The 27,898-nt window shown below is 37.8% G+C and overlaps 1 protein-coding gene across 3 annotated transcripts in view; it reads right to left on the minus strand.

The window, feature by feature from the left end:
- Positions 1-27,898, minus strand: part of CRPPA (CDP-L-ribitol pyrophosphorylase A) — a 298,335-nt gene that overhangs the window by 175,214 nt on the left and 95,223 nt on the right. For all 3 annotated transcript variants that reach the window (XM_084791215.1, XM_084791217.1, XM_084791216.1), the window contains one exon: positions 13,338-13,432. In XM_084791215.1, coding sequence (XP_084647341.1) covers positions 13,338-13,432 — 95 coding nt within the window. The remainder of the gene's footprint in view (positions 1-13,337; positions 13,433-27,898) is intronic.

The following is a 27,898-nucleotide window of genomic DNA, read 5'->3' on the forward strand; positions in this document are numbered from 1 at the left end:
AGCCCTAAGTTCAAAGAGAACCTTCAAATATTCAAAGAGAATAATTATGGATTATTCAAAATGTATCTATATATATATATATATATATATATATATATATAACAAATATCAATTTATTATGCATCATGTTTACTAAGAAATCACATCATCTAGATATTACAAAGAAACACTAAAGTATTCGTGGGCCTCTAATGTATCCAAATAATTTAGAAGGCTCTATCAGCTAACTTGATCCATACTCTTCCATGATGTTTGTATAGCAGACCCCTTGCCATGACAGTTATGCCTTTCCTCCTGCAGACTCTCTTATGTTCTACAAAGTAAGAGTAGAGATGTCAGTCTCCCTGGAGCAGATTTCCAAAACTTTCCCAAGTCATAATGATAGGTCTCCTATGTGACTAAAGGATGAGCTGATTTGTCAGAATCCGTTGCTTAAGACTAGACTTTCCTAATATCAGGATGCTTATAAAGGCCTCACAGCCAGGCAGCAACTGACCAACAACCTCTTGTTAGGAGTTGCATTTCAGAGAGGAAGCTCTGCCCTGCTGTTCTTGCTACTGCAATGGCTGTGAGGAGTAAATTATCTTTTGACAGGGCCTGCAAACTCAAGTCTTCAACAGGAAGAGCGTGGTACTGTAAGTTGTATGCATGGAAGCTAACTCATTTCTCATTGGTCAGATAGAAATCAAGGCAACCACAAAAACAGATCTTATCATGCCGAATTCTGAATTCAGAAAAGTTGATTTAGTTTAAAAATTCCCTTTTGCATACACATAAATGAGATCTGTGCTAAAATCATGAGCCATATAATGAATTAAGCTCCTAAACATCAAAACATAGATAAAGTTCTGGAGCATAAAGTTTAGAATAGTTGAGAAAAGAAACAGGTATATTTTTCACAACTAGCAAATGCTTAACAGGGTTTAAAATTCTGCCATATATACGAAAGAACAGCAGTTTTAAGTTAAGAAAAATACCATATGTTTTAATACCAACAATTACCAATAGTCTCTGAATATTACATGGATAACATTCTAATAATTCTATCAGTAGTAGTTGCTGTAACAAGAACAATAACAGGGTGACCTAAGGTATAAATAAAAAATAAAAAAAGGAAAGGGCACTAAATGCAGTATAACTAATACCACTGATAAACCTACGATAATGTTTAACATGCAGAGAAATCTATTTCTAACGGTTAAACAAAGATATCACCAATACATCAGAAATCCTAGACTTCCAATGGCAAGCCAACCCATTGGTAAGTCAGTTTTGACACCTTCCTGTGAAAGAGGAGGAAATGCTCACTTTATCTCTGCTCCCAGCAACAGCTGGATCATATTCAACATACTATAAGGTAACCGCATATGTTACTCCCATATTGTACATGCAATAATCTGTATCCAAGAAAACTAGGCTTAATTCATTTTCATATAATTTTATATTGAATTATATTCACCTGCAAGAGTTTTGTGGACTTGTTTGATATTCATGTTTATCCAAGCATCTTGCCCACTACGCTAGCTGTATATTCCTTGAGCCTTTTGTTTCTAATTCTAAGAATAACTTGCCTAGGAATAATCCTTGCATTAAACCTTTTCTTCATACATTTGCACATACTAGCCACTGCATCTGAAGACCACATTTTTCCCCCCAGTGTTTTACTCCATCTCTCACTGGCCCGTTCTCTTCCAAGCACTACACTGGCTAAATTTCAGCACTTCCTGGATTTTAATAGCTGTCTCCAGTGATGTGATATCTGAAATTCTCTTTCCTCCTGCCTTGTAGCTGAGGGACAATCAGACATGAGATGATATTCCTGAATTCCGATTTTACTTGAAACTTGCAGATGAGACTCCATTAAATTTTAATGGCCTCTGTGGGGATGGAACAGTCATTCAGCATGCCTAAGCTTTGCTTGCTTTGGGGTTTTACAGCAAGGGGCACTTTAAGGAACTCTTCATTCCGGAGACACCTTGCTAGATTTCCTGTTCAAGAGATTTCTTCCCAACTCTCCCCTGACCTCTGCTATACTGTGCTTCAGAATGTTGGCTTGTTCATCTAACTGAACACCTGTTACAGTGACTTGTGAACTCACAGGAGGAGGGATTTCACATTGCATAGTTTAGGAGTGTCAGTATGTCATGCAGAAAGACGTGAAGTGGACTGGAGAGATTCAGGCCAGGGCCAGACAGGAAACAGAGAAAGGGAGCCATCGAGTATTTCCTTTGGGCCCTGTGGAGAGCTGAGAGGTGCCGCACCTTAACATGGCGCAGGCTTCCGCCTTCTGCCATCCTGACAGCGAGCGCTCTCTAAGATAAACAAGTCCTTATATGGCAAAAGGCTGTGCAAGGGTAACTGGTGATCTAATGACACGCAGTCCTGCTCTGACGCAGACCTATGAGGAGGTGACACCTGGCATGAGCTGATTGGCCCTTGAGTTGTACTTAAGCTTGGCCCTTCCTTTCTTCGGGGCCATTCCCACTGAGCATAATCCTGAGTAAAGATCTCAAGAAGAAGTCTGGTTGTTGGTGTCTTATTTCCGCTGGACGGTGCGGCGCCGACAGGGCCCCAGTGTGAAAGATGGTGCGGTGCACTTTCTGTATAGGTGTAGCCTACTGCATAACTCATACCCACTCCTTAAGTCTTCATGGAAAACCCACACTGACACATCCAGAGCTGGGCCTCTCTCACGTAGTTCTAAATCCAGCTCGGTTGGCAGGAAAGAGTAATCTTCACATTTTATTTCTTATCCTTGTGCTTTTTAAAAAAAGACCTGGACTGCCTTTTCAAGTCTCTGATGAGGGTTGAAGACCAGATAGTCTAGCCTTACAATCAAGTTTAACTGGTTAGGGAATAAGTTCTTTTTAGATCAAGATAGATGATTTAAGTTAAAAGAGACGAGATATGAGAGATACTGATTTCCATTCAGAAATTCAGATCCAACAAAATAGGTAAGATGTTTACTTCAAGTTTGATAAATATAAATAGCCAAATCACTATGAATGTAATATTTATAGAACTCATGATTGTCTCTTGTTTCTTCATGCTGTATATAGTTTATTTTATTCGTGTGTAATAATAAAAATGTGTATGTTAAAAAAGAAACATAAAATAATAATAATAAAAGTAATAATAATAATAAAAACACTTCTGATTCTGAAAAAACCTGGACAGGAGAGCATTTGCAAATGATCTTCACATTATTGCATTTACTTGGTTGTCATTTTTAAAATATTTTAATATTTTATAATATTAATATTTTAATATATTATTATATTTTTATGTTGAACATTATGAAAAAAATAGTCCCTAATATTGAGAATATTTCAAGATTAATGCCTTAAACAGTTTCATTTGCTATTTCAAAACATACAATTTTATAGATGTTGCATTTTATGTAACTCCTATTATATTAATTCTAAAATAGTGAATGCATTATTAAATTCCTCTATAATTTGTTTATAATCTACTTATTCAAAACCTAACACCAACTCTCTTATTCAACACAGAGTTTTAAACACAAAGGCCATTTTCCTTCTGTGTTACAAACACTGGTCTAATTCTATATGTACTTATTAATGTATTAAGGGTTTTTCCATATTACTGAAACTTAACTATTCATGACTAAATTGACATCATCCTTCAGAACACAGGATACGGATTTATGTATAACCTATTATTCATCTGTAGAGTGGTAGGTACTTAACTGTTATTAAAATATATTTGCTTAACTGTTTGATAAATTTAAAACTCCATTTAAAATATAGCGCCATTCATCAGATAAGATATGTATATGCAGAGAGTATTTTACAAAGGCTATTAAACATAAACCTACATATGTGAATACACACACCAACTAACTATAAATCTTTTTTCTTCTTAAAACCAAGACCCTTGATAATTATTTCCAGTCAAGTGTAATTATTTTTGGCCCTACATCTTTTTTCTTGGCTAGAAATAATCAATATTTTTTATGCTTGAGTAAAGAGATTTGACTTAACCTAAATATGGCACCGGTGTCTTTGACATCCTAATAAACAAGGAGCATGTTGGCTGCCATGACAACCTGTGTCTGAGCAATGCCGTAGCATCAATCAGGGCTGTCATTCTTGATGTTTCCACTCGCAGGCACAGCACAGGGAACAATCTATGGCTAGACAAGCTTTCTTCCTCTAAATATTTTGGCTAAAAACATTTAAATATTTAAAACACATTTCCAAGATATCCAATAAAATTAAAGAAGTATACCAAAATTAAATGTTTTTGTTATAGCTTAACGACCATTGAGTAAAGACTTACCATGCACTAAGTGCAAACATCTGTGCAGTGGAAATACTATTTAAAGCGTGGGCACTAGGGAGGAAGATGGGCAGTAAGAGAGCTTCCTTTCAAGAGAAGTCAGGGCTTAACTAAGCCTAAGAAGTGTCAAGTCCAGGAGCCAGAGATTCAAAAACTTCTGAGAAGCCAACCCACTTTTTACAGAACTTGTTGGCTGACTCATCTCAGAATCAGAACTGGCCACTATCCCACTTCACTCCCATTCAGTCTGCAGCCCTAGTGTGGGAATAGGCAAGGGAGTGGTGGAGAGATGTACTTTCCTTCCAGTCTGACTAAACGTTAATGATTACTATAAAATCTTTGTTTTCTTTGTTTGGCCCACTTAGCTTTGAGCCTTCACTATGGTCTTCCTATATTTAAGTCAGCTTTTAACCTAGTCTAGTTAAGAACTTGAACTCAGGAGCACAGTTCCCTGGCTTTCAATCTATCTCTGGAACATTCTTTCTGTGTGATTTTTATAATCTTACTGTGGCCTGTGGCTCAATTTATTCTTTGGCAACATAATACCTGTTAGAATCCATAGTATTAGCTAATAAGTGAGAGACAAGGATTGCTGTTTTTAATGTCTTTCTTGAAACCTGAGAAAAATGCACCTTGTAGGCAATCAACCCCAGTGTTTGAGGTGATGTCTGCTATTCTGTATAAACTAAATGCCCATACACAAATGCTAAACTGCTGAATGACATCAGTGTTCCTCAGCAAGACCCAGACCCTTGGCAGCTGATCACACCCAAAGAGTTACCATTCACTAAATGCAGACATCTGCATAGTTCAAATACTATTTAAAGACTGGATACCATAAAGGAAGATGAATATTCAAAAAAATCCCTTTAAGTAGAAATATATGAAGAGAAAGCAAAAGAATACTGTCACCAAGGGTCTGTCATGCCATGGGGACACTGGGACCTATTCCCGTCTCAACAAAGAAAGAACAATGTTTCCATAAGCATGTGGGTTACAAGTCTATGGTCTTTCCCAGCAATCCTTGTTCTAGATCCAGTAAGTGTGCTAAATCCTATTCAGATTTCTTCCTTGAAAGCATATAAAGTGGTATCTCCTTGAACACACCAATATATTAAATACGGGCTGTTCTTGCACTCTGGGTGCTGGCGATTTGATCACAAGATCTTGGCAGACAGCCTTGCGGGCACACAGAGAAAAGAGATGCAGGCTTTTATGATAAGACCTGATGGACTGTGGCCAGACAGTGGGAGAAGAGGTCCCTGCCCCTGCCCCCACCCTGTGTTCCCCCCCCCCCCGCCCTTGGAGGCCTTGGGGAGAGGAATGGGGTCGAAGGGGAAGGGAGGGTGGGAACAAGAAGATAAGAGGGAGAGGATAACAATCGGGATGTAGTGTGAATAAATTATAATGAATTTAAAAATCAATTAGAAAAAAATATGTGCTTTTCTTAACTCCACTCATTTATTTCACATCGTCCTCTTACAAATAACACTTTTAGCATATTATTCTATCTCCATATTGCCTTCACATTTAAAGCCTTACATTTTCACCTTTCTGGGTCCTAGATTTGGATGAAAATATGTAACGAGTCTCTTCTAATTAAAGGCTTTGGATTTGACCTTGGAGAAGAATGGGGTCCTTTTTAAGTACTGCATCCAGCATATAGCAAATAAGTCGCAGAGGGATTACAATCCTAAGACTTTCTTAAGGACTGTCTTCCCTTTTTTATTCCAAAGACTATATAATGGGGATGAAAACAGAGCTGGTCCTAGCAACCATGAGTTCCTGTCATAAGGAACTCAAGGCCCCATTCTGTTATATAGATATTAAATATCCAAAGCTGAATACTGTGTGAAAAACTGTAAGGCTCCCACACAATATACATCTAATGAAGCCTGTGCCTCTCTCCTGAGTCTGCACTACAGAATGTTACACCACTTTGTGGCTAGTGGGCTGCGAGTAAATAAATGGATAATTAACCCATAGATTGTGTTTGGCAAGCACAATACATATATATTTCCCAGATAAAATGACAAAGGACAATATGTTACATGGTATACCCAGTAATGTGATCTGTTTATATTTAATAATGCATAAAAACATTGCAAGAACTTATAAGCTGACATAAACAAATCCTATCTTAACTAAAAGTACAAAGTCACAAAGAGTAGAAAGTCCTAGTGAGCAATGGATGAGTGTAAGGTTCCCTTTATTTGATCAGGCAGCATTCAGTGAGGGCCAAACTGAACACTGAGTTGACACCAGTGAAGGAAAGGCTTCTGTCTTTGAGAAGCTCATATCAAATGCAGAAAATGGCTAGTACTACTATCCTCACACTTAAATGTGCATGAGAACCTCTCAGAACCTTATACAAAATATAAATCTTTCATTTTCCTGGATGTAGGAATCAGCATTTCTGAAACACTACCAATTGGTTAGAATATTACCAGTCTCCCGACAGCAGGCTGAAGCAAAGGAGGATCTCTTATCCTAAGTACGTATAATCACTGAGGGTGCATCCACATATAGCAATCCAAAGACCATGCTATCCTTGACAAAAGCCCAAACTACTGCTTTTCTTACCATCTGAAATTAATTACCTATTTCTTTATTAGATCAATCAGCATGGTGAACATGAATGACAAGAGTAAACAAATTTATTATTCCAACTAATTTTCCTTCAAATTCCTGCCAAATTTACATAACCTGATTTTATTTACATGTATAAGGTTGAATTTCTCAAAGGATTAAGGATGCATATGTAATGACCTAGATGCATATGTAAGTGACATTTCAAATTTTCTACATAAGCATGAGCTAATATATAGAAAAAACAAAAATTATTGGCAAAATATCCTTGACTTGAAATTACTACTCAGAGGCAACTTTAATAATTCCATTATATCTCTTGTGCACAAACTACTTTTCTTGAATGTACATTCCTCTTGATTGAGAAATAGCTTTGTTCTGTCTAAAAATATACCATGTCGTACAACTTTTAATTATAAGATATATATTAGTAACCTGTTAACTAGGTATTATTTATTGTACAAGTTAAAATTATTTGCAAACATTAAAGATAGATTTATATTTGCAAAAAATATAAACAGAATCACAAGATGCAAATTTTTAAGCATGAATATTTCATAATGTTATATGTATTATACCCAGGTAAATCTGTGTTCTGTTGTGCATGCACATGTGTGTGCATAGGCCTGCGGGCCAGAGGATGATCTTAGGTATAATTCCTTAAGTATTATCCACTTTTTAAAGACATTATTTCTCACTGGCCTGTAACCTTAAAGCACACTATGCTCTCATCAAGCCCCAGAGATGTTACTGTCTCTACCTCCCAAGCACTGAGGCTCCAAGGACATGTTACCACACTCAGTTTACTTACCTGGGTTCTGAGGAATCAGCTAAACCTTAGTTCTTGCAAAACAAGCACTTATTACTGACTGATTTATTTCCCCAGGCCTCGGGGTATTTTTAAACCGTTCTTAACAGCAACGAAAGGTATATTCAAGGCTCAGTAGAGAATATTACTGCACATTCTGAAGAGACTTCACACGCTGGATGCAAATCCACTTCTTCACCCCACTGCTGCTTCACTGTCTAGAGCTCATTTCTTCATCACGGCCTCTCTTGTAATTACAAAAGGCAGGATTACCAGCAATTACATCGCCTCAGCTGACTCGCTTCAGCTAATTCCTGCAGCATCTACAATCCTGCCATGCCTTGAATCTTCTCATCTTGTGAACTGGTGTCTGGTTATGAAATCAATTAGAACAGAGTGTGCTTAGTGTCTGAAACTCTTTGCAATTCCTCACATGATTGATGGATACCTAGCAGCTACCTATTTATCTACAGAAATGTATCTGGCTAATGTCCCAGCAAAGATATATTCTAGAAGTTTGCTTTAACATAGTTCTATCATCATTAACCACAATGATTTATATACATATACATATACATATACATATACATATACATATACATATACATATACCAAAGCTGTGTGAGGGACCTGTGAAAAGAGGCAGTGAAGGCAGTGTGTTTAATTACAGTACAAAATAGGATATGCAGAATGACCCCACAGTTACTTGGTCCATGCAGGGTTCTAAGGACTAGAAATCTGAAGCCAACTCCAGGAGGACAGTGAGGAAATACTGAGCTTTAAAACATAAAATCAACAAGTATGCTGCTGCAAAGGAAAAGTGAAAACTACATCATTTCAAGGCTCAAATAAGACAACATGCTGGGACATGAAAGCAATATATTTGTAAGAGAGATGTTCAGTGTAGATGGCAGCAGGGCTTTAAATGCCCAGCCACACCTTGAGGACTTTGCTTCACACATACTGAGAAGTCACCACAGATGCAGAGAGTCAATGTGACAAAGAGAAAACAAATGGAGAAGTTCTAGTTATGGGACTATGAGACAAGTTTTCAGGTAACAAAACTACATGGATAATTAAATCATAAGCTCCAAGCAGCATTTTGCTTCAGTTATTGTAGAACCGCCACACCCTGGAATAATAATGTATCTAGAGCTACTGGGACAACAGAATAGCCTACCATTTTGAACTTTAAAGTAGACTTATACCACAGACAAATAGTTGAAGTGCATATCCTCACCCAATTATTAGATGAAGCCTTAATGAATATAAATGATTTTTTAAGAGTCATGTGCCCTCTAAATGGATGAAAACAATCAAGAAAAGTAGACCTATAATAAGTACTAAGACTATTAGCTTAAACTAAAAAGCATAACTTCTCAGTATGTGCCTATTTACTAAAACCAACTGAAGCCAGGTGTGGTTACCCATGGTGTAAGCCTGCAATTCAGGCTAAGATAGCACGATTGCAAGTTGAAAGAGAGTGTGGGCTATGTGATGAGTTCTCCTGAGGTCATGCCAGGCTGTAGATAAAGAAAATGAAAGGAGGGGGTTGGGTGAGATGGCTTAGTGGTAATGTGCTGGGCCCACAAGCTTAAGGACCTGAGGTCAGGTCATCAGCACATACATAAAGTGACCGTCGTGGTGGAGACTACATGTAATCCCATCACCAGGAACTCAGAAACAGGAGAATCCTTAAAGTGTGATGGCTAGCTAGTCTAGTGGAATCAGGCAGCTCCTGGCTCAGTGAGGGACCCTATCTCCAAAATTAGGGTGAGAGACCAAAGAGGACTCCCAACATCAACTTCCAGCCTTCACATTTATAATACTGCATGCATATCGGCACACACAAAAGCACAGATACGCACAAGAAGGAAGGAGAGTTAGAGGAGGGAGTGAAAGAGGAAGAGAGGGAGGGAAGGAAGGAGGGGGGGGGGGAGGGAATCCAACTATTAGAGGTTAACAATTAAATATACCAAAAAGCTGGCTTGCGGGGCAGAGGGTGATTCTGCAGTCCAGGATACTGAAATCCAGGCCTTATGCATGCTAAGCAAGCAGTGGATCACTATGTTATGCCATTAGTCTAAGGGAACGTTTTTGGTAACGTCCTATATAGACTTTCTACAAAGGCTATTTCCTGTATGTATAAAACCAATTTACGGAAGTCGAAGGCCTATTTCATGAAAATAATAACAACATTGGATAAAAACTCTGGTTGATCTACTGTTCTATGTTCTGAGTACTCAACATTATATTTGTTAGCACTTAGAAACCCTGACATCACCCTTATGTAAACAAGGGGACAGAGACCATTTTTATAAGTGATCTTCCTAGGAGAAGAAAGGGAGTGTATGGGAGGGCTTGAATGGAGGAACAGAAAGGGAGTAATTGGCAATGATATTATAATATCAAAAAATTATTAAAAAGAATAATCCTTGTGGAGGGCTAGGGGAGAGAGGGAGAGAGTAATAGAGAGGAAGGGTGGGTCCAGGAAGCAATGAGAGAGGGGACTGCAATCAGGATGTAAAAAAAAAAAATAAAACTGCAGAGCAAACAGGTAGCTTACATTCCTAATCCCACTACATGGGAAGAACTCTGAGACAGGCTGAGACAGGCATGTTTTTTTACATCTTTCGGCTCCACTTTCTATTATCTCTCACTATAAATCTGATCGGCTATAGATAGTGCTATAGACTGAGAGTGACATTGTTTTGAAATTTCCTTTACCAAATCATCCCATTACTTCTGAACCCCACCTCACAAAAATTGTCAGGACTCAGGCAAGACATAGCTGGTTCTTTGCCATGGTATAATTTAAATGGCTTCCAGCAAAGTTCTCAGTGGAACTTTTGTTCCCCTCTGAAACGTTCAAACAGTGTTTACTGCCCACACTTCTCCCTTCGTTCTCTTGCACTTTAAAGAACTGCCTTTAAGTTCCACTTACAGGATTCAGGGCTCTATGAGGCCACGGCTTCAAATGGCTTCACACTCCTCCTGTGATCCAGATGCAAAGGCCTACAACCTACATAGTGCAGCTTCCAGCACTGCAATGACCCCGACTCTCACTTCTTTTTTGTTGTCGTTGTCATGACCGAATACATGATATAAACAACCTAAGAAAAGATGGATTGGTTTTTACCTGCCCCCCAGTCTGAGCAGCCACACCACATCAGTGGTGTAGGCATGGCAGAGTTTATGACAGCTCCTGCTTATAATAGCAGAAACAGAAAACAGAAAGCAGAGTGGGGCCAGGCAGACTATACCTTGCGAAGCCTGTGATCGGTGACACACTTGCTACCAGACCTCACCTCTCACAGGCTCCACAAACTTTTAAAGCAGAACCACCAGCTGCAGACCAAGTGTTTGAACACATCAACCTACTGAGGGCCGTTCACTTCCAAACCCAAACAAATCCCGTGCATCAGTATCTACCTCTCTGAAGTATGTCTGGAGAGCTCTTTCTCAGAAATACAAGGCCCAGAAAAGTAAATAAACCAGAGGATGACAGCAAGACTGATACTAAGATCCTATGACTTAAATGTCAGTGACCAGTGTGTGCACATAAGTATGGGGTAGGAAATGTGCCTGTTAACATATAGGCCTCCCCATTTAATTTATAGCCACCTCATACATGAATTTGTTATTTTCCATTATGTTACAGTTAGACATTTGGGTCACCCCTAATGTATGTAGCAAAATTCTTCCCAGGCAATTACCATAAGCATACCCAATCTCTTCCTTCAGTTTCAATGGGGAACATTTCTTCTATTCATATCAATAAAACAATCCCCCCTATTGTGTGAGGAACAGCTCTACACCCACACTGATCTGCCCTGCAGATTTCAGCAGTGGTGACTTCATCATTTTTATATGCTCTTTTCAAAGTCAGACAAAAGCTCTCAGGAGAAAGAACTTATAATATTCACCATTTTGTGCCTTTCTGTAAATTATGGGCTGAAAAATAGAATGGCACAAGATAAATCTGCTTTTACAATGGGAGAGAAATCTACATGAAACTAGATAAATCCCTATCTGAGGCAGCCACTTCTTTCAGACTTAACTATCATCCTGTCAAACTTTAAAATGTCATACTGATTCTTTTCTTTTATATGACTCTTGGGAGATATTAATTAGCACAAATCATTTTGCATCAGCTAACACCACAGTCATGTATTGACTATGTAACCTTGTACAAATTAAAAACCAGAAGATTTCTTTAATTGCAAAAATGAAGGAGAAAATGACAAGGATAAACACATATAGCTCTGTGCTGATGTACAGAAAGCTACACAGGACTGTTAGGTCACGACAGTCAAGGACGAAAAATGCAAAGCTAGAAGCCAGAGAGTGCTAAGTAAGAAATGACAGCTCCTTCCAGCATCCACCAAGATTCTTTGGATATTCAAACATCAGGGTTAGAAATGTTGAAGAGGTGTTATATTTTTAATCTCATCTGAATATTCTGAGATATGAAGCAGTGTTAGTCCCAATAAGAGCCTGAGACTGGTCTATTTATGACTACTTGCTAGATGTAATACAAGAGATTGGTTCTGCAGATCCAGAAGGACTCATTCTTAGGCCACCAACAAAGACTGCAGCAGCTCCTGAAAGAATAGTCATTTCTACAACAAAGAAAGTGCACACTCACTATCTTCTGTTGCATCTACTTGTATCGTAGATGTTCTTGTTATAGCTCAGGAGCTGATGAACTTGGGCACCAAGGCTGACCTCTAGGTACAGACTGCCAGATGTCAGGGCTGTTTCTATGTTATCCAAATTCCTAATCCCAAACCTAACTGCAATCAACTTTCAGGACCATATCATATATGTTTTTCAAAAAAGTATTACCTGATAGTTATAAATTCTTCTCAGAAGCAAAATAACTCAAGGAAAATACAAAATTAATTAAACTGTAATAAAATCAATTAGGCAAACAAAAACATTTCAAAACACAAAGTTATCATTAAAATGGTTGTAAAAGTCTTCAGTGGTGAAGACAGAAACAGTTCCTGTATCCATCACACTGCTTCTTCTGTTTTCCCAGAAGAAAGCTGATCAGTTCATAACTGATACACATACATCAGTTTTCTCAGCATCATGATTAACCCATCTATGGTCACAGTTATCTCTCTTTTCTCCCTCTGTCTAAATCTCTGGTACTGATAAGCAACAGAGTATATTGGCCACCAGGGCATGATGGGCATGGGCCTCCAGCTGTATCTGAGTCTTATCTTGTCACATGGCAAAGAGTGGGACTTTTAGAACATGGTAAATATGAAGATAAGAACCATGCAAAGCAACCAAGAGCAGTGTTTCTCAATCTGTAGGTTATGAATCCCATCAGGGTCAGATATCAGATATCCTACGTACTAGATATTTACATTACAGTTCACGACAGTGGCAAAATTACAGTTATGATGTAGCAACAACATAATTTTATGAGTGAGGGTCACCACATCATGAGGAACATGGACAGGGGATGGAGTATGCATCATCAAAATATTAACAGAACAAAAGATTATAGGGGAAGAAGAAATAGCAACATTTCGTTTGAGCAATTTGTATGTTTTCCAAGGAAGACACCCTTATACCACAAAAATTTGTGGCAGCTAATCCAACTCAGTCTTTGAATGCTTACATTTAATTTGTCTCTTAGCACTTCCTCAAGAAGATGTCCTGTGGCTTCTTGGTCTTTTGTATTCATGACCACACAAATCTCTTGTGAAATTTTCTCTGAAATTAAAAATACAAAAGTGTTTCAATTTACCATTCAAAGAAAACATACAATAAAAGCCCTGTTATCTCAAAATTTATGCTTGCTTGACTTACATCCCCCTCTTGAATAAAATGAGAGACATTCTAGCTCCAGATCAGGTAGAGTGACCTGAGCTACACACTAAAACTTCTTTAACTCTCATAACCAGACAAGCAAATGCATCTGTACATTAAACATTATGTAATAACCATCCATTAAGCACAGAGATGAGAACTGAGTTTATGTCTTAATGGGAGTAAATAGAAGTGAAAATCATTTGTGTGATGACTGCCAACCTTCTTTGTTCATAAGGAGTCTCCCAGATTTTCATAGATTACCACTTATAAGTAAATGTCTACTTCTGCTCATGTCCAGAGTTTCCCTGGCATGCATCTAAATTGTCAATTCAATGCATCTCAGTTCCTGTTTGTATTCTTACAAAAGGAAATAAAAATGGTTAAATTGCCCTCAAACTTTGAAGGTTTCCTTGAACTGCCCTGGTGGAGGGGACCCAGGCATGAACATAGAACACTGCCCCATCGACTCATCTGACATCAGGTGGAGTGGGTTCAGGGGTGATGCTCTGCTCTCCCCTTGCCACCTTTGGTAGTTGGCAGAGCCAGCCCCAAGGTCATGAGAACAGGAGCAATATCCCTATCCCTCACTGCCTGAAGCACTTGGGAGGTTGGGCCCTGCACCTTGCCTGGGAAACACCTGGAGTTGGCCCTGATGGCGAAGGTACAAATGAGCCATTTCTGAAGAGTATGAGAGCAGCAGAGCTGTCCCAGCCTCTTGCCAGTGACAGCACGTAAGATAGTAGGCCTGTACCAGTTTGCATTCCCACCAGCAATGAAGGAGTGTTTCTCTTTCTCCACATCCTTGCCAGCATGTAGTGTCACTTGAATTTTTGATCTTAGCCATTCTGATTGGTGGGAGATAGAATCTCAGTGTCGTTTTGATTTGCATTTCTCTGATGACTAACAATATTGAGCATTTCTTTAAGTGTTTCTCAGCCATTTTATATCCCTCTGTCGAGAATTCTCTGTTTAATTCTGACCCCCATTTCTCATTGGGTTATTTGGTTTGGTGGGAATAGGGCTTCCTCAAGACCCTGTTATTCCATTCCTTGGAATGTACCCAGAAAATGTTCCACCACCCAACAGGGACATATGCTCAACCATGTTCATAGCACCCTTATTCATAATAGCCAGAACATGGAAACAGCCTAAGTATGCCTCACTAGAAGAATGGATAAAGAAACTGTGCTACATTTACACTATGGAATAGTACTCAGCTATTAAAAACAAGGAATTCCCGAAATTTGTGGACAAATAGATTGAACTAGAAATGATCCTAATGAGTGAGTTCACCCAGAAGCAGAAAGAGTCAAATGGTATATACTCACTTATATCTGGACACTAGCCCAAGGGGCATGTCCCATGAAAGTCTTTACTTACCAGGAAAGTGGGTCAGAGGGGAAGGCATTCTATTGGGACTTTATGTGAGAGATGCATGGGAGAATGGGGAAATAGAAGGATCCAGAGGGTCCTAGAAACCTACAAGAAGAACATTATGATAGTCGGATCTGGGCCCAGGTTTCCTGCTCAAACTATGGCACCAATCAAGGGCAATATGTGCAGTAAACTTTGAACCCCTACCCAGATCTAGCCAATGGACAGGACATTCTCCACAGTTGAGTGAAGAGTGGGGACTGACTTTCACACGAACTCTGGTGCCTCACCTTTGACCATGTCCCCTTGATGAGAAGGCCTGGTGGCACTCAGAGGAAGGACAGCAGGCTACCAAGAAGAGACTTGATACCCTATGAGAATACACAGGGGGAGGAGGTCCCCCTCAGTCAGTCACAGGGAAGTAAGTAGGGGGAAAGTGGGAGGGAGGGAGGAATGGGAGGATACAAGGGATGGGCTAACAATTTAGATGTAATATGAATAAATTAGTAAAATATTAACAAAAGATAGTGGGACTGTGTCTTGACTGGGCAGCACAGTAGAGCTGGATCTAGGTGTGGGTGTGGGTGAAGTGGCCTAAGAGCAGAAGAGCAGGAGAGCTGTCCCTGTCTCCAGCAATGGCAGCATTGGGTGGCTGAAGTAGAACAGTGCAGAACTCAACCTGGTGGTGTGGATACAGGAGGACAATTAGATTGAGCAGCTCAGCTATCACCTCAGGCCAGATCCAAGCCTTTGGGTTGGCCCACCACAAAATCTACCTCATCTGTGCATTGTTGGGACACATGAAAGAGCCAGTCCTGCTGATCCAAACCTGGAGGATCTCCACGACACAGGGCAAGAACCCCAGGAGGAGTCCCAGTAAGGACCCAATATTGATGGTGTCAAAAAGGCCAGAGACCTTGAACCAGACCAATAATACATTGCAATGAACATTTGCAAGTGAAGATGTATGGATAGAGGAGTAAACTGTGGGACATGCTGTGATAAACTACAGATTCCACAAGAAGATGGTTTCTGTATTTTATTTGGTTTTGTTTATTTTTGTTAGTATGCTTTTTATTTTCTTTCGGGTGGTGGTTGCCAGGGCAGAGGGAAGATACCAGGGGAAGGGAAGATGAGTGGAACTGGGGGGCATGATGTGAAACTCACAAAGAATCAATAAAAAGTTTTTTAAAATATTGGTTGGATCATCATCGGCTTTGCTGCTTCATACATGAATGGCCTATGTAATATATTTTCTATATGAATTAGTCAGCTAATAATATTTTAAAGTAAAGCTAGAAAGGACCGGTCAAGTAATATCACCAATTAATAATACTCTTGTCACTAATTCCCATTTCCCAAAAAAGCACCTGTTTATTCACAAAGCCATAGTAATATAGAAACCATGGTGACCACAGAGAAAAGAATTACTATGACTATGGATACTGAAGTTAGAAGCCTTCACATTGCAGAGAATCAACTAACTTTCCTTAGATCTTCAGTAGTAGAAAAAGGACATAAATCCAAAAATACAATAGGACTATAGCTACCTCAGAGGACCAAAATGGGGGAAGAGGAAAGCCATGTAACACTTAGTGAACCTTCAAAGACTCCCAGATTCTTTCCCATTCAACATCCCATTTAATGCCTCAAAATATGTATTATCTGTTATCTAACTGCTATAACTCTTGTTTTTACTCCAGGATATTTAAATTTGGGTCTTCCCAAAGACCACACCTTCCTTGGAATAATTTCTATTAAAAGCTGTTCACACATTCGTTCTAAGCTTAGACCCTTCAGTCAAAAAAAGGAAGCATATATAAACAAAGAAATTCCAATGGACTGAGATTGAAAGAACCCCTCTATTCTGAATCTGGGTCTGCTACACAGAGCTATACTGCCTTTGCCTTACCTCAACTCTTTGAGGTACTATTTGCTTCCTAACTAAGGTTCTATTAATTCCCAAAAGTCTGTAGGTTCATAGGCCTAATACAATCAAGTTTGATGAAGAATGGAGATCAATGAGTCCGACAATGTTAAGAAACACAGACCGCTGATAACATTAGGTAATTTTTTTTTTATTAAATGAGATTAGAACTTGCTCTAGAAATGTTAAGTAGTTTTTGTCTAGGAATGTAAGCAAGGAATTTGAAAAGAATTCAGAAAGATATAAATGGAAATAAGATAAAATGTGTTGAGGGAAGAAAAGAACTTATAAACATAGTACAATGAATAGGCAGGAAATTACTTGGAGGCAATGGGACAGCTCAGTAGGAAATGCTAAGGATATTCGAGGAAGATAAAAAGGTCATGGAAATCTCTCAAAAAAAGACTGATTACAATGTAACTATTCTCTAACCATATTCTTTTGAAATGAGGTCAACATAATCAACATACCATAAAGTTAAGTACTTGGAAGGAAACATGGCTCAGCAGCATCCTTGAAAATGACTAAAAACATTTCTAAATGTTTCTAATGCACAAAAAGTTGAATGTATGACTACAAAATTATCTTCCCACTAACAACCAATATGTCACCATTACAATCATTTTTGGAAAATTGATAAACTACAAATAATTAAGAATTTTTTCATGTAAAAAAAGTAATGGATAGATTGTTCCTTCCTTGTTTTACCATATATTCCATACATAGGTTTAACCTTTCTGTCTGATGAAAATCAATAGTAACAAAACCAAAGGTAGAAAACTTCTATCACCCTAAGAAAGTATACTAAAAAAATGAATTTCTTTTTTTTTCTTAAAAAATGAATTTCAACTACAATTTTCATTTATCTTGAATTTTATTTTAGCTATTCCAAATACAGAACTATTACTTATGAATCTTTCATTGCCAAGTAGATTTTCTAATCAGTTGATATAATTCTGATTTTTAAAAGAAATAACAATATTAAAACACTAAATCTTTAAATGATCATGATTGATTCCCAAATTTCTTGATAATGTCCTTAAGTATTCCCTGCTAACAGTGTCATAGTATCTAGCACTGAGTCATTTTATAGTTTGTTTTCAAATTTCCCATTGGCAACACTGTTATTATAATATTTTTATTTCAATGCAAAATTATTTTATACAGATCTTATAGTAATTTTTCTAAGTTTATCTATAAGCTGTAGCCTTCCTCATATATTGCACATATGCACATAGGATGATTAAAACTTTTTTCTTTTCTAAATCATAATTATGCCTAATAATTTTTAAAAATTTTTAAATTCTCATTTCCTGTCATATTTATAATAAACAGCTAAGCTATTTGAAAATGAGACCTGTTTTTGTCTACTCTCCAGAGAACTGTGTAATCAATGTCATTCTGAAATATTTACAGTTCATGAGTAGAGTTACTGTTTCAAATTATGAGTGTTCACTGGCTCTATTCTGTATCAGTTTACTGCATTGTATTTGTTTTTAAATGTGTCCATATAAATCCTATATTTGTCAGAAAGGAGTGTCCATTATGACTTCAATGTCCACAGGAACTTAATATTCTTTTCTCATTTGGTGATAACTACTTAAGTGCTTAGTATTTGTCCTGATTACCCTTGCCAAGGTACTAAGCATTGAATTATCATTTCCCCAGAAAAGTGTTTGTTAATAGAGTGCTATGTAGCAATATAAATGCATAGGCCTAATCCATCACCCACATAGCACATAGTTATGTGTTCAGGAGAGAAGAGCTCATATGAAAACAATAAAGTAAATGAAGCCAAAATTTATGTCATGGCTCTGTGAAACCAGGTAAAAAGTATAGAAGTTATCTGTAAGGTTCTTGAACCCTTTCAGCTTGAAACCATTTAATAATAAAAAACATGTTAATAATAAAAAACATGACATTTACAAAACAAAGAAGATACAAGGAAAATATATTAAAATAAATTAATAGTAAAATTATATAAATGTAGTAAATTTTTTTTAAAAACTATAAAATTCTCATCATGAATTAATGATAATGAGAGGAATACATGAGTGAGTATAATCTGGAGACAAAGCCAAAAAATCATGATAAATGATGCTATTTTCTGTGTGTTCAACTCATATAATAAAATTTCCCATGATTTGTATATCACACAGTGGTCTGAGATAGAACAGCTGTGTTCTATTAGATAGATAGATAGATAGATAGATAGATAGATAGATAGATAGATAGATAAGATAGATATCCTCCATTAATAAGGGCTTCTCAATCAGTTTCTACTCTAAGACTAGATTATTCAAAATCTCCAACTACTCTGCTAACTCACTGCCTCTGTCTGCTTGAATATTAGAAGTCATATTTGGATACTTTTCCTAACTTCATCCTCTTCAAATGCACAGATCTTTAACTACTCAACAAGTTTTTAGCCTGCATTTTGTTAAGTTCCAAAAGTGACCCGATGCTCAGCTAGATTGGGATCTCTGCTTAGCTGACACTAACTTTGTATAATTTGGGGATTATAAGAGCGCCCTCGCCTTAAAAAATATGCAAATTGCCTACCATAGCTGATTAGCTCCCTCAAGCAGTGTAACTCTTTTGAGGTAACATTTCGGTTTCCTTTAATCTTCTTCCATAGTGTGGTAATTGGAGGACTGAGTTTAGAACAACGTGGTGAGCCACCCATGCACTGAGTCTTTCTACTTATGATGGAAAAACATTTTTAAAAACTAACCCCAGCCAGCGAGTAGATTTTCTGCATGTATAGCCAAGGTTTATAGTTAAGCAATACTCTAAGTCATCTCCCAATACTCTGAAGATGAGATATAACAATAACCAACACATTTACAATGATAAATATCAGGAACTGGACACACATTCAATAGCAAAGTTTTATACAAATTCAGTTCAGTACCTGGGATTCTTCTGGAAATCACAAGGTCTGGTAAAGGTTTTTGAGCATGAGAAGACACTAGAGATCAATTACCAAGAGAAGTCAAACAAATATCCTTATACTGAGTTATATAGCCAACCCCACTTTTTAGTGTCTACATAAACTGAGTCTGAAAGAAAAATTATGTTTGCAAATGGGAATAGATATTTTAAAAGCTTACTTCCATCTGGTACCATCTTATTTATTTTGATGCTTAGTAGCTCACTGTGACCTTTGACTTTTTGAAAATGACAGATTTCCATGTCTGTACTTTAACTGACATTTAACTGATGACAAATTAAGAAAAATATAAGATTAAACAGAACAAGCAAACTCTATTTTCTTTAATCTTGACCCAAATATTTAGCTTTCTAATTTACTTCCTTTTTAACAATAAAATGCCTAGAAAACAAAGCTCCTTTTAACTCATGTTACAGCCTTCCTAGTCTTATTAATGAAAAGCTTGACTCATTCAATGTTCTTGACGCAAATGTCCTCACATACTCACATAAGATACCATCACAGCACTGTTTTCAAGAGAGTGAAGAACAAAAGAACAAAAACCATTATGTACAAAGAAGTCTTGGGGGGAATGTAGAAAATTAAGTATCAGTCAGAAGCCAGAAACATCAAAAAGCAAGGTTTCTGAGTAAATCTGCGCTGTCATTTTTCATTGTCTAAAGAAGCACGGATAATGTAAATGGCGCCATCACCAAGAGCTTAACAAGAAAACCGTGACAAGGGCACAGCACATATGGACAGTGGTCCACTTGCACCCTGTAGAAAGCTGATTTCCCTTGTTCATCTTTTCAACTTCATTCAAAAAGTTTCAAAAGAATTTTGCACTTAAAAATCACAATGCTTAGTAAATGTTAAAAGATCCTTACAAAATTAAACGATCCATTTTCCATGTGCGTAAGACACCAAAGCCATCACAGGGAGTTCTGTTTTCATAATAATGAACCAATTTTGCTCATATGTATTTTTTGTTTTGTTTTGTTTTGTTTGATTTTGTATTTTTGAGGCAGGGTTTCTGTGAGTAGCTTTGGCTGTCCTGGACTATTTTTATACCAGGCTGGCCTCAGACTCAAAGAGGTCTGCCTGCCTCTGCCTCCCAGAGTGCTGGGATTACAGGCACATGTCACTGCACCTGGCTCAAACGTAATTTATCTTATTCCTTCAAGTCAAAGCCTATTTAAAGTCATCTCTACATCCTTTCATGCACATCCACAAAGACATTCGAATGCTTTCCTATAAGCAGAGTTTTTGAACAACCTAAGGAAGAAGCAAGTATAAGGGTACAGATTTAGTCTTCTTAATATTGAGAAAGAAATGCATCTACACATTGACATTTAAAATGGGAGGTGGGGACTGTATTTTACAAATAAAATATAGAATTATTAGTCAGTAAAAGAAATTATATTTCAGACAAATCAATTACCCTTTAAGCAAAACAAAGGTAAAACAATACACAATGACTGGGAAAAAGACAGGGATATTTATATGAATTAATATTAACTAATTCTAAGTAAAAGCAGTTAAAAATTATTTTCAATTTTAACTCATATCCTTTCATTTTTTATATAAAGCCTCAAATGAATAAGGCACAATGAGCCATTTTTATAGCATAAGTTTACTCAAGTTTGTACAATTATAGCCAGGAAAGAATAAATGAATTTTTATAACACCATGTAGTCACAAAAAAATGAATGCATTGGAAGGTTTGCTGAAGGGCAATAGTGAAAAATAAATATGTTCGTCTAATGAAAAAATTCCATAGGGGCTCGCTTCCTAGAAAAATTTTAGAATATTGACCTCTTTGCCAAGATATGGTCAGCATATTAAATTAAGTGTGGTTTGAAACTGTTTGTATGTCTTGTGTATGTCTAGATAAAGTATGCTAGCACTGGCGTCTGTTACCACTTTAACATCATTGGGGTTTGTTTGAACATGCAGAGCAGGCTTGGGTGGGCTCAACCAGTTTGTGGATAGAGTGGGAAATACAGTGCTTCTTTGTTCAGTGGATGTTTACAAACGTATCAGTCAGCCCAGGATTTTGTTGTACTAATTAATCACACGACTCTAAAAAGATTGCTTTCATTTTCATTCAAAATAAAAGCTGGAAAGAGTTAAACACTAAATAACATGGACCAAATTTAACATGCTACCTTAGGAAAAAGAAATGCTGTGCTTGTGTTGTCTTATGTACGCACAACAGTAATTTGTAATTAGCTACATTTTAGCACAGACACCATGAGAGACAGCCATGAGGACACCATGTTCCATACATCTTTCCTACTAACTACATGGCACATACTATGTAGGAACTCATGTAGGCAATGATGCCAAGTTAAATCAAGTTAAAAATTATCGGAAGATGAAAATTAGATGAGGAACTCTATTTCTATTTAGAGATCTGAGTCACATGCTTGCCTGAAATTAAATACCTAAGTCAAATATTAAAGAGATTTTATTCTCCTAGCAAAGAAGTTTCCATACTAAACCAAAAATGTTGACTTGATTTTAAGTTAAAATGGACCAAATAACTTATTTATATAACCAAATCCATTATTCCAATAAGTAGTAAATTTGCCAGTACAAAATGCTCTTGCACCTGACGTAAGGTTAAAAAAAAAAAAAGATTTTATTTATTCTAACAACATTTTATAGTGTGAAATATACTTAACAAACAAGAAAATAGTCCCACCAAAGCACTTTCTGTCCCTCAATGATTAGCATCCAAGGGGCAAACAGAGGAAGTATATCAAATTACAAAATACTCAGCATACACACCATAGCATGGAAAAAGTTACAAGTTCTACCCTAATGTAGGAAGGGACTGTTTACCAAGACCAGACTTATAAAAATAAAACTTAAAAAGCCTAACCAGTACACAACTAATCATCTTTAAACTATTATTCTATCTTTCAGTTTTAAATTTTGTTCTGTCACTGGACATGTCTAGAAGCTTATCATTTAGTTATCCATTTTCCTGAACATGTGTGATGCTAATAGCAGCCAGTACTTTCCAGAAAAAATACAAGGAGACAGATCTTTATTCTCCACAAGGTCAGGTAAAGTCATACTCCTCACCCAAAGCTATGACAGCTGGACAGGTTGAAGGCAGAAACCACCAAGGTGTTCACTGAAAGAGTTTTTGGATGCAGGATTGATACTACACTAGTTCACAGAGTGAACCTGTAGAATAGACCTTAAAAACGAGACAGAATAAAGTCTCATTCTACAGCCATTTTACTCAGGGCATCAAACAATTTATATTTCAGGTCCACTCTGAGGTCTCAGCAAGGTCATGTGAGCAAAGTTCACTTGAGCTCAAGTTGTATACAGTCACAAGGTCAAGGTCACGTGAGTTTATGCTGTATCCAGTCATGAGGACAGCTCAAGCTTGGAAACATCACTCTGAGTGATAATGCGTAAGATGATGGATAACCTGAAGCAAACCCATTCCTGTGATTACACCCGGGAGGGACGTGAAAGCACATCCCAAGAACAATCCATGTGATGGAGGAACAGAGGTTACAACAATTTTGTCTTGTTTACTTACTTGTAATTTTCTCACAGGTTCCTCACACAGCACCATTCATGGACTGTGTTCTGACACAAGACAAAGTCTCATGCTCAGCAAGCGGGTCTGCATGACTGGGAGTAAAGAGAAGACACGACCTCCAAAACAAGTTGGCTTATGGATAATATGCATACTTGTATTGCAATTCTGGATTATGTTCTTGCCAATTTTGAGACCTGGAAGAACGCACCTGTATCTCATCTGGAGCAGCAATGTCTACCATACAGTAATAGTGTTTTAAAGACTAAATAAGTGAACTTATATAAGATGCCTGGCATGAGTGCTCTATGCCCCTAAACAATATAGTTCTACATTATGGCAGTATTTTAATGACATAAATAAATATACTAAATCCTGACATGCATCTTTTTTGTGATAATATATTTTATTGAAAAATAAAATCATTCATATTACATCTCAACTGCTATGCCATCCGGTGCATCCTCCCATTCCTCCCTCCCTCCCGCTTTCACCCCATTCCCCTTCACTATGAGTGTGACTGAAGGGGACCTCCTCCCCTTGAATATGATGCTATGGTATCAAGTTTCTTCTTGGTAGTCTGCTATCCTTCCTCCGAGTGTCAACGGGCCTCTCCATCAAGGGGACACTGACATGCATCTTTTGCAAGCAGAAAGGCAGTAAGGTGGGAGAGGAAAGCCACATATTATTAAATCTTAAATCTTCAATGAAGAAAAAAAAACTATGCCTGTATCTGTTACCACACAATTATTAAACCCAAAGCAATAACATCATATAGAAAGGAAACAATAGAGTAGATAGGTCCTTCCACGTTTATTGAACCATGATCTGAGACATGTTCAACAGTTGTTGACTTTGTGAGCAGCACTAAAATCCACAAAGTATTTATCATGGTATTTAATTAGGTGACAAAATGAGCACTGAACTTAATTAGAAACTTTCTGGTATTTATCATATTGAACATAAGCATTCATGTATCATGAATGGCATTTTGTGTTGACTGTAATTCCACTGCTGATGTAACTTAATAGATGATGTGTTTTCTGGTGTCCTGGACAAAGGGTAGGCAATGCTTTTCTGAGAAGACAGAAGTTATTAAATGAAAATCTCAGTTCCAAGAAGAGGGTACCTCCCTTTGACTTATTAATCTGGGAATCATAATGCTACTTACTTCATGGGGCTTGGGGAGATGAGAGCTATTGACAAAATGCTCCCAGCAATGCTCAGCCAAAAGCTGGATCCCAATACATGCTGGAAAGCTAGCCTGTGATTCCATCTACTCAAGAAGCAAGAAGGACAATCACAGACTAAAGGACAGTCTTGGCAATTTAGAGAGATCCAATAACAGAATAAAAAGTAAAAAGAGGGATAGGAACGTAAGACAGTGGTAGACCACTCGCCCAGCATGTTCAAGGCCATGGTTGCTTGGATGCAATCCCAAATACAAAATAAATTAAAATAAATAAATCACAAAACAACTTTGACCATTTATTAAAAATGATTGCTAATTTTACGCAACAATTTGACTGACAAAGGGCTGTCCAAATAGCTGTTAAGTTCTGATTGTATCTGTGAGGGAACTAGAGTTTCTGGGAGAGGTCAGCATTTTTATGAGCAGACTAAACAAAGAAAATGGCCCTTATCAACGTGGACAAGTTAGCACTCGGTCCACTCAGGGTCTCACTAAAACAGGGAGACCGAAGGGAGACTCCTCCCTCTTTGATGCTAGAACACTCATATTCTGCATTTCATCTCACTTTCTATTCAAACAATAATGGATGTTGTGCTTCTCCACTCTTTGGGTTTTGATGGAAATGACACCGAACATTCTCTTGGATGTCTAGCTTGCAGATGGCAGATCATAGACGACATCATAGGAATAGAGGGAACATTAAGGGACATAGAAAGGGAAAGAAGCACCTCACTCAGGAGTCTGGATGGAGATTCAAAGCAGTTGGGAATTAGAAACGCCAGCAGTTAATGACATGTATTATGAAGGTTGTTAATGTAGAGATAATATTCATTTATATACAGACAATTAAGAATATTAAAACAGCAATGAAATATGCCTCAGGCATAAGTACATATGCCCCTGAATACTGCCTTATTTCTCTCCCAGATATTATCTGGGAGTCTCCCAAGCAAGACTATTAAATATTGTTGACAGTAGAAACATCTTAGCTTCCCATGCAATTCTTGTGTTCTTCAGTTTTACGGTACCAAATGAAATTTGTTCTTCTATCCTTTTGTCTGCACATCTCAGGAACCACCCAATGATCTCATGTAGGCTCCTTAGCAACCCTGGGAAGATGGAACTTCAGAACCCATTGACATCAAATAGATGAGAAGAAGCAAATGCCCATCCTTAGGCTGTGTATTCTTTCCCTGCGCACTTTTCTACTAACCTAAAGATCTCTTAACAAATTCCAATTCTGATTAATATTGACTTGTCCTAAAATTCTTTTTACAATGAAGTCAAGAATCTCAATATCACCTTAGTGGAGAACTCTGAAAGGAACTCTTGGGGCAGCAGCCGGCAGTTTCATGGATCTGTGTCTCTGGCCCTTCTACCTCCCACTGCTAAGCTGAATCCTCCCTGTATATCTAGACCTCTGTGTATCAGTTAGCTTTCCCTGGATAACCCTAACTGATATAGTTAGAAAGGGTAAGCCTGTGAATAAATAGTTTTCAATAGACCTCTGCTAATCACATTATATTTGATAATGTGTATGCATCTGTGTGGCAACAGTGCACCCATGTCTGGGCAGTTGCTCTCCACCTGACATTCTGAGAGAGGATTTCTCAGTAAACGTGAGCTCACTGCTTCACCTAGGCTGGCTGATCACTCGGCTTCAAAGATGGATCCTCCTTCCTGTCTCACTAGCATTGGGTTGGCAGGTATATACTACCATACACTGCTACATCTCACAACTTCCGAGTTCCAAAAGTAAAACTCCAACAGTTTTCTTTCTCCTGTTTCCAAAGGTACTTTAATTACTAGGGTTGGTATTTAGTACCAGTCATGAAGAAAGTAGTAATCTCAGGTAAAGAAATACACCCTTGGAGTCAGAACGCTATAGCAAAGACTCCAAACTTAAAATTGAGGAGAAATAGGTTAGAGAGACGTGACCTAGCGACCTGTAGGAGACTATAAGGGGCAGCCTAAGAGAATAACTCTCAATTGTGATTTACAACGCAGTTACCTAGGGTTCTTACCAACGCAGATTCTGATTCACAGGAGGTGGGACTAAAAACTATAATCTCGGGATGTGAGAAAAGTCACAGTACTGCTAACCTGGCTTCCTACAGAATACTAAGGCACCAGAGATGTGGCCCCACTGTAAGTCCAGTAACAGCAGAATCTCCTCTAAGGTCTTAGTCATACAAGCCTTAAAACACAGGGAAACTCTTGAGTCTTCAACTAAAGCAACTGCTTACACCTAGCCAGGTCATATCCCTCTCTCAGGATAAAATAGAACACCTTGTAAATACCATATCAGAAACTGTTCCAAAGTAAGAAAACAATTAGCTTAATATATTTGCTTTTGCATATCTACTGGCTCTGATAATATGTGGGGAAAGTATTACAACATGGAAAATTCAGCAGTCTAGACACTTAACCCCTTAATGCCCACATCACAGCACCGCTCAACCCAAGCAATGCACAGCTTACTTGGATATACAATCAAACTGAGTTTTCTATGTCTTTGTGTTAAAAGCATAAACAACCACAGCATGGCTTAGCCAACCACTCACAAAGAAATATTTACACATTGCCTGGTAAATAGATGTCAATGTTTTGATTTATGGTTGTAGATTAGCTATTTACAAACACAGAAACACAAATTATGTGACAATTAATGGTTTGAAACAAAATATTCTTGAAGGGAAACAAATCAGAGGGTAACTAAAGCACAGCTTCATGATTAGCAAAGAGCTTTGCTTTCCTCATGTGAGGTCACATGACTGCCTAACCTGGCAAAAGGCTGAATTTAAGTTTATTTCTCAGTTAAAACATGAGTATATCACTTTGTCCATAAGCTAATTTCGATTAAAAAAAAAAAAAAAACAATCAGCAGCACCAGCTTCCTGTTGTCTGAAGGCCAGAGGGAACACCCCAGCTCTTACTAGTAAAACTGAATGTTTAAAATGGGGGTTTTCAGTCAGTGGCAACTTTGTCCCTTGTGACATCTGACAATTTCAAGAGTTATGTTTCATGGTCACAGTCAGGGTGTAAAGAAGAGGGGACAGTGTTGCTGGCACCTTAGTGGTATAACTAGGGGACTACCAAACAAAGCAACAAACTCTCCTGAAATCCAAGGATCATCTGATCTATGTGGCCAGGACAGAGCAGAGCTTAAGAAATCTGATTTAAGCCAAAGAGCCTGCGGAACACAGGCCTCTGTGCTGATTTCACTCCCAGCACTGTAGTAAATACTACATGGTTGTTGGATCTGCCATGTGGTATCTTAGGGGCAATAGTAATGAAAAGAAGGCAGTGTTCCCATATATGTGATCACTAAACTTGAAGAAAAAAAATATTTCAGGTATTGCCTGGGAAAAAAAAGT

This window comes from Acomys minous, assembly GCF_964271855.1.
Source record: "Acomys minous genome assembly, chromosome: 8".
Taxonomy (NCBI): Eukaryota; Metazoa; Chordata; class Mammalia; order Rodentia; family Muridae; genus Acomys; species Acomys minous.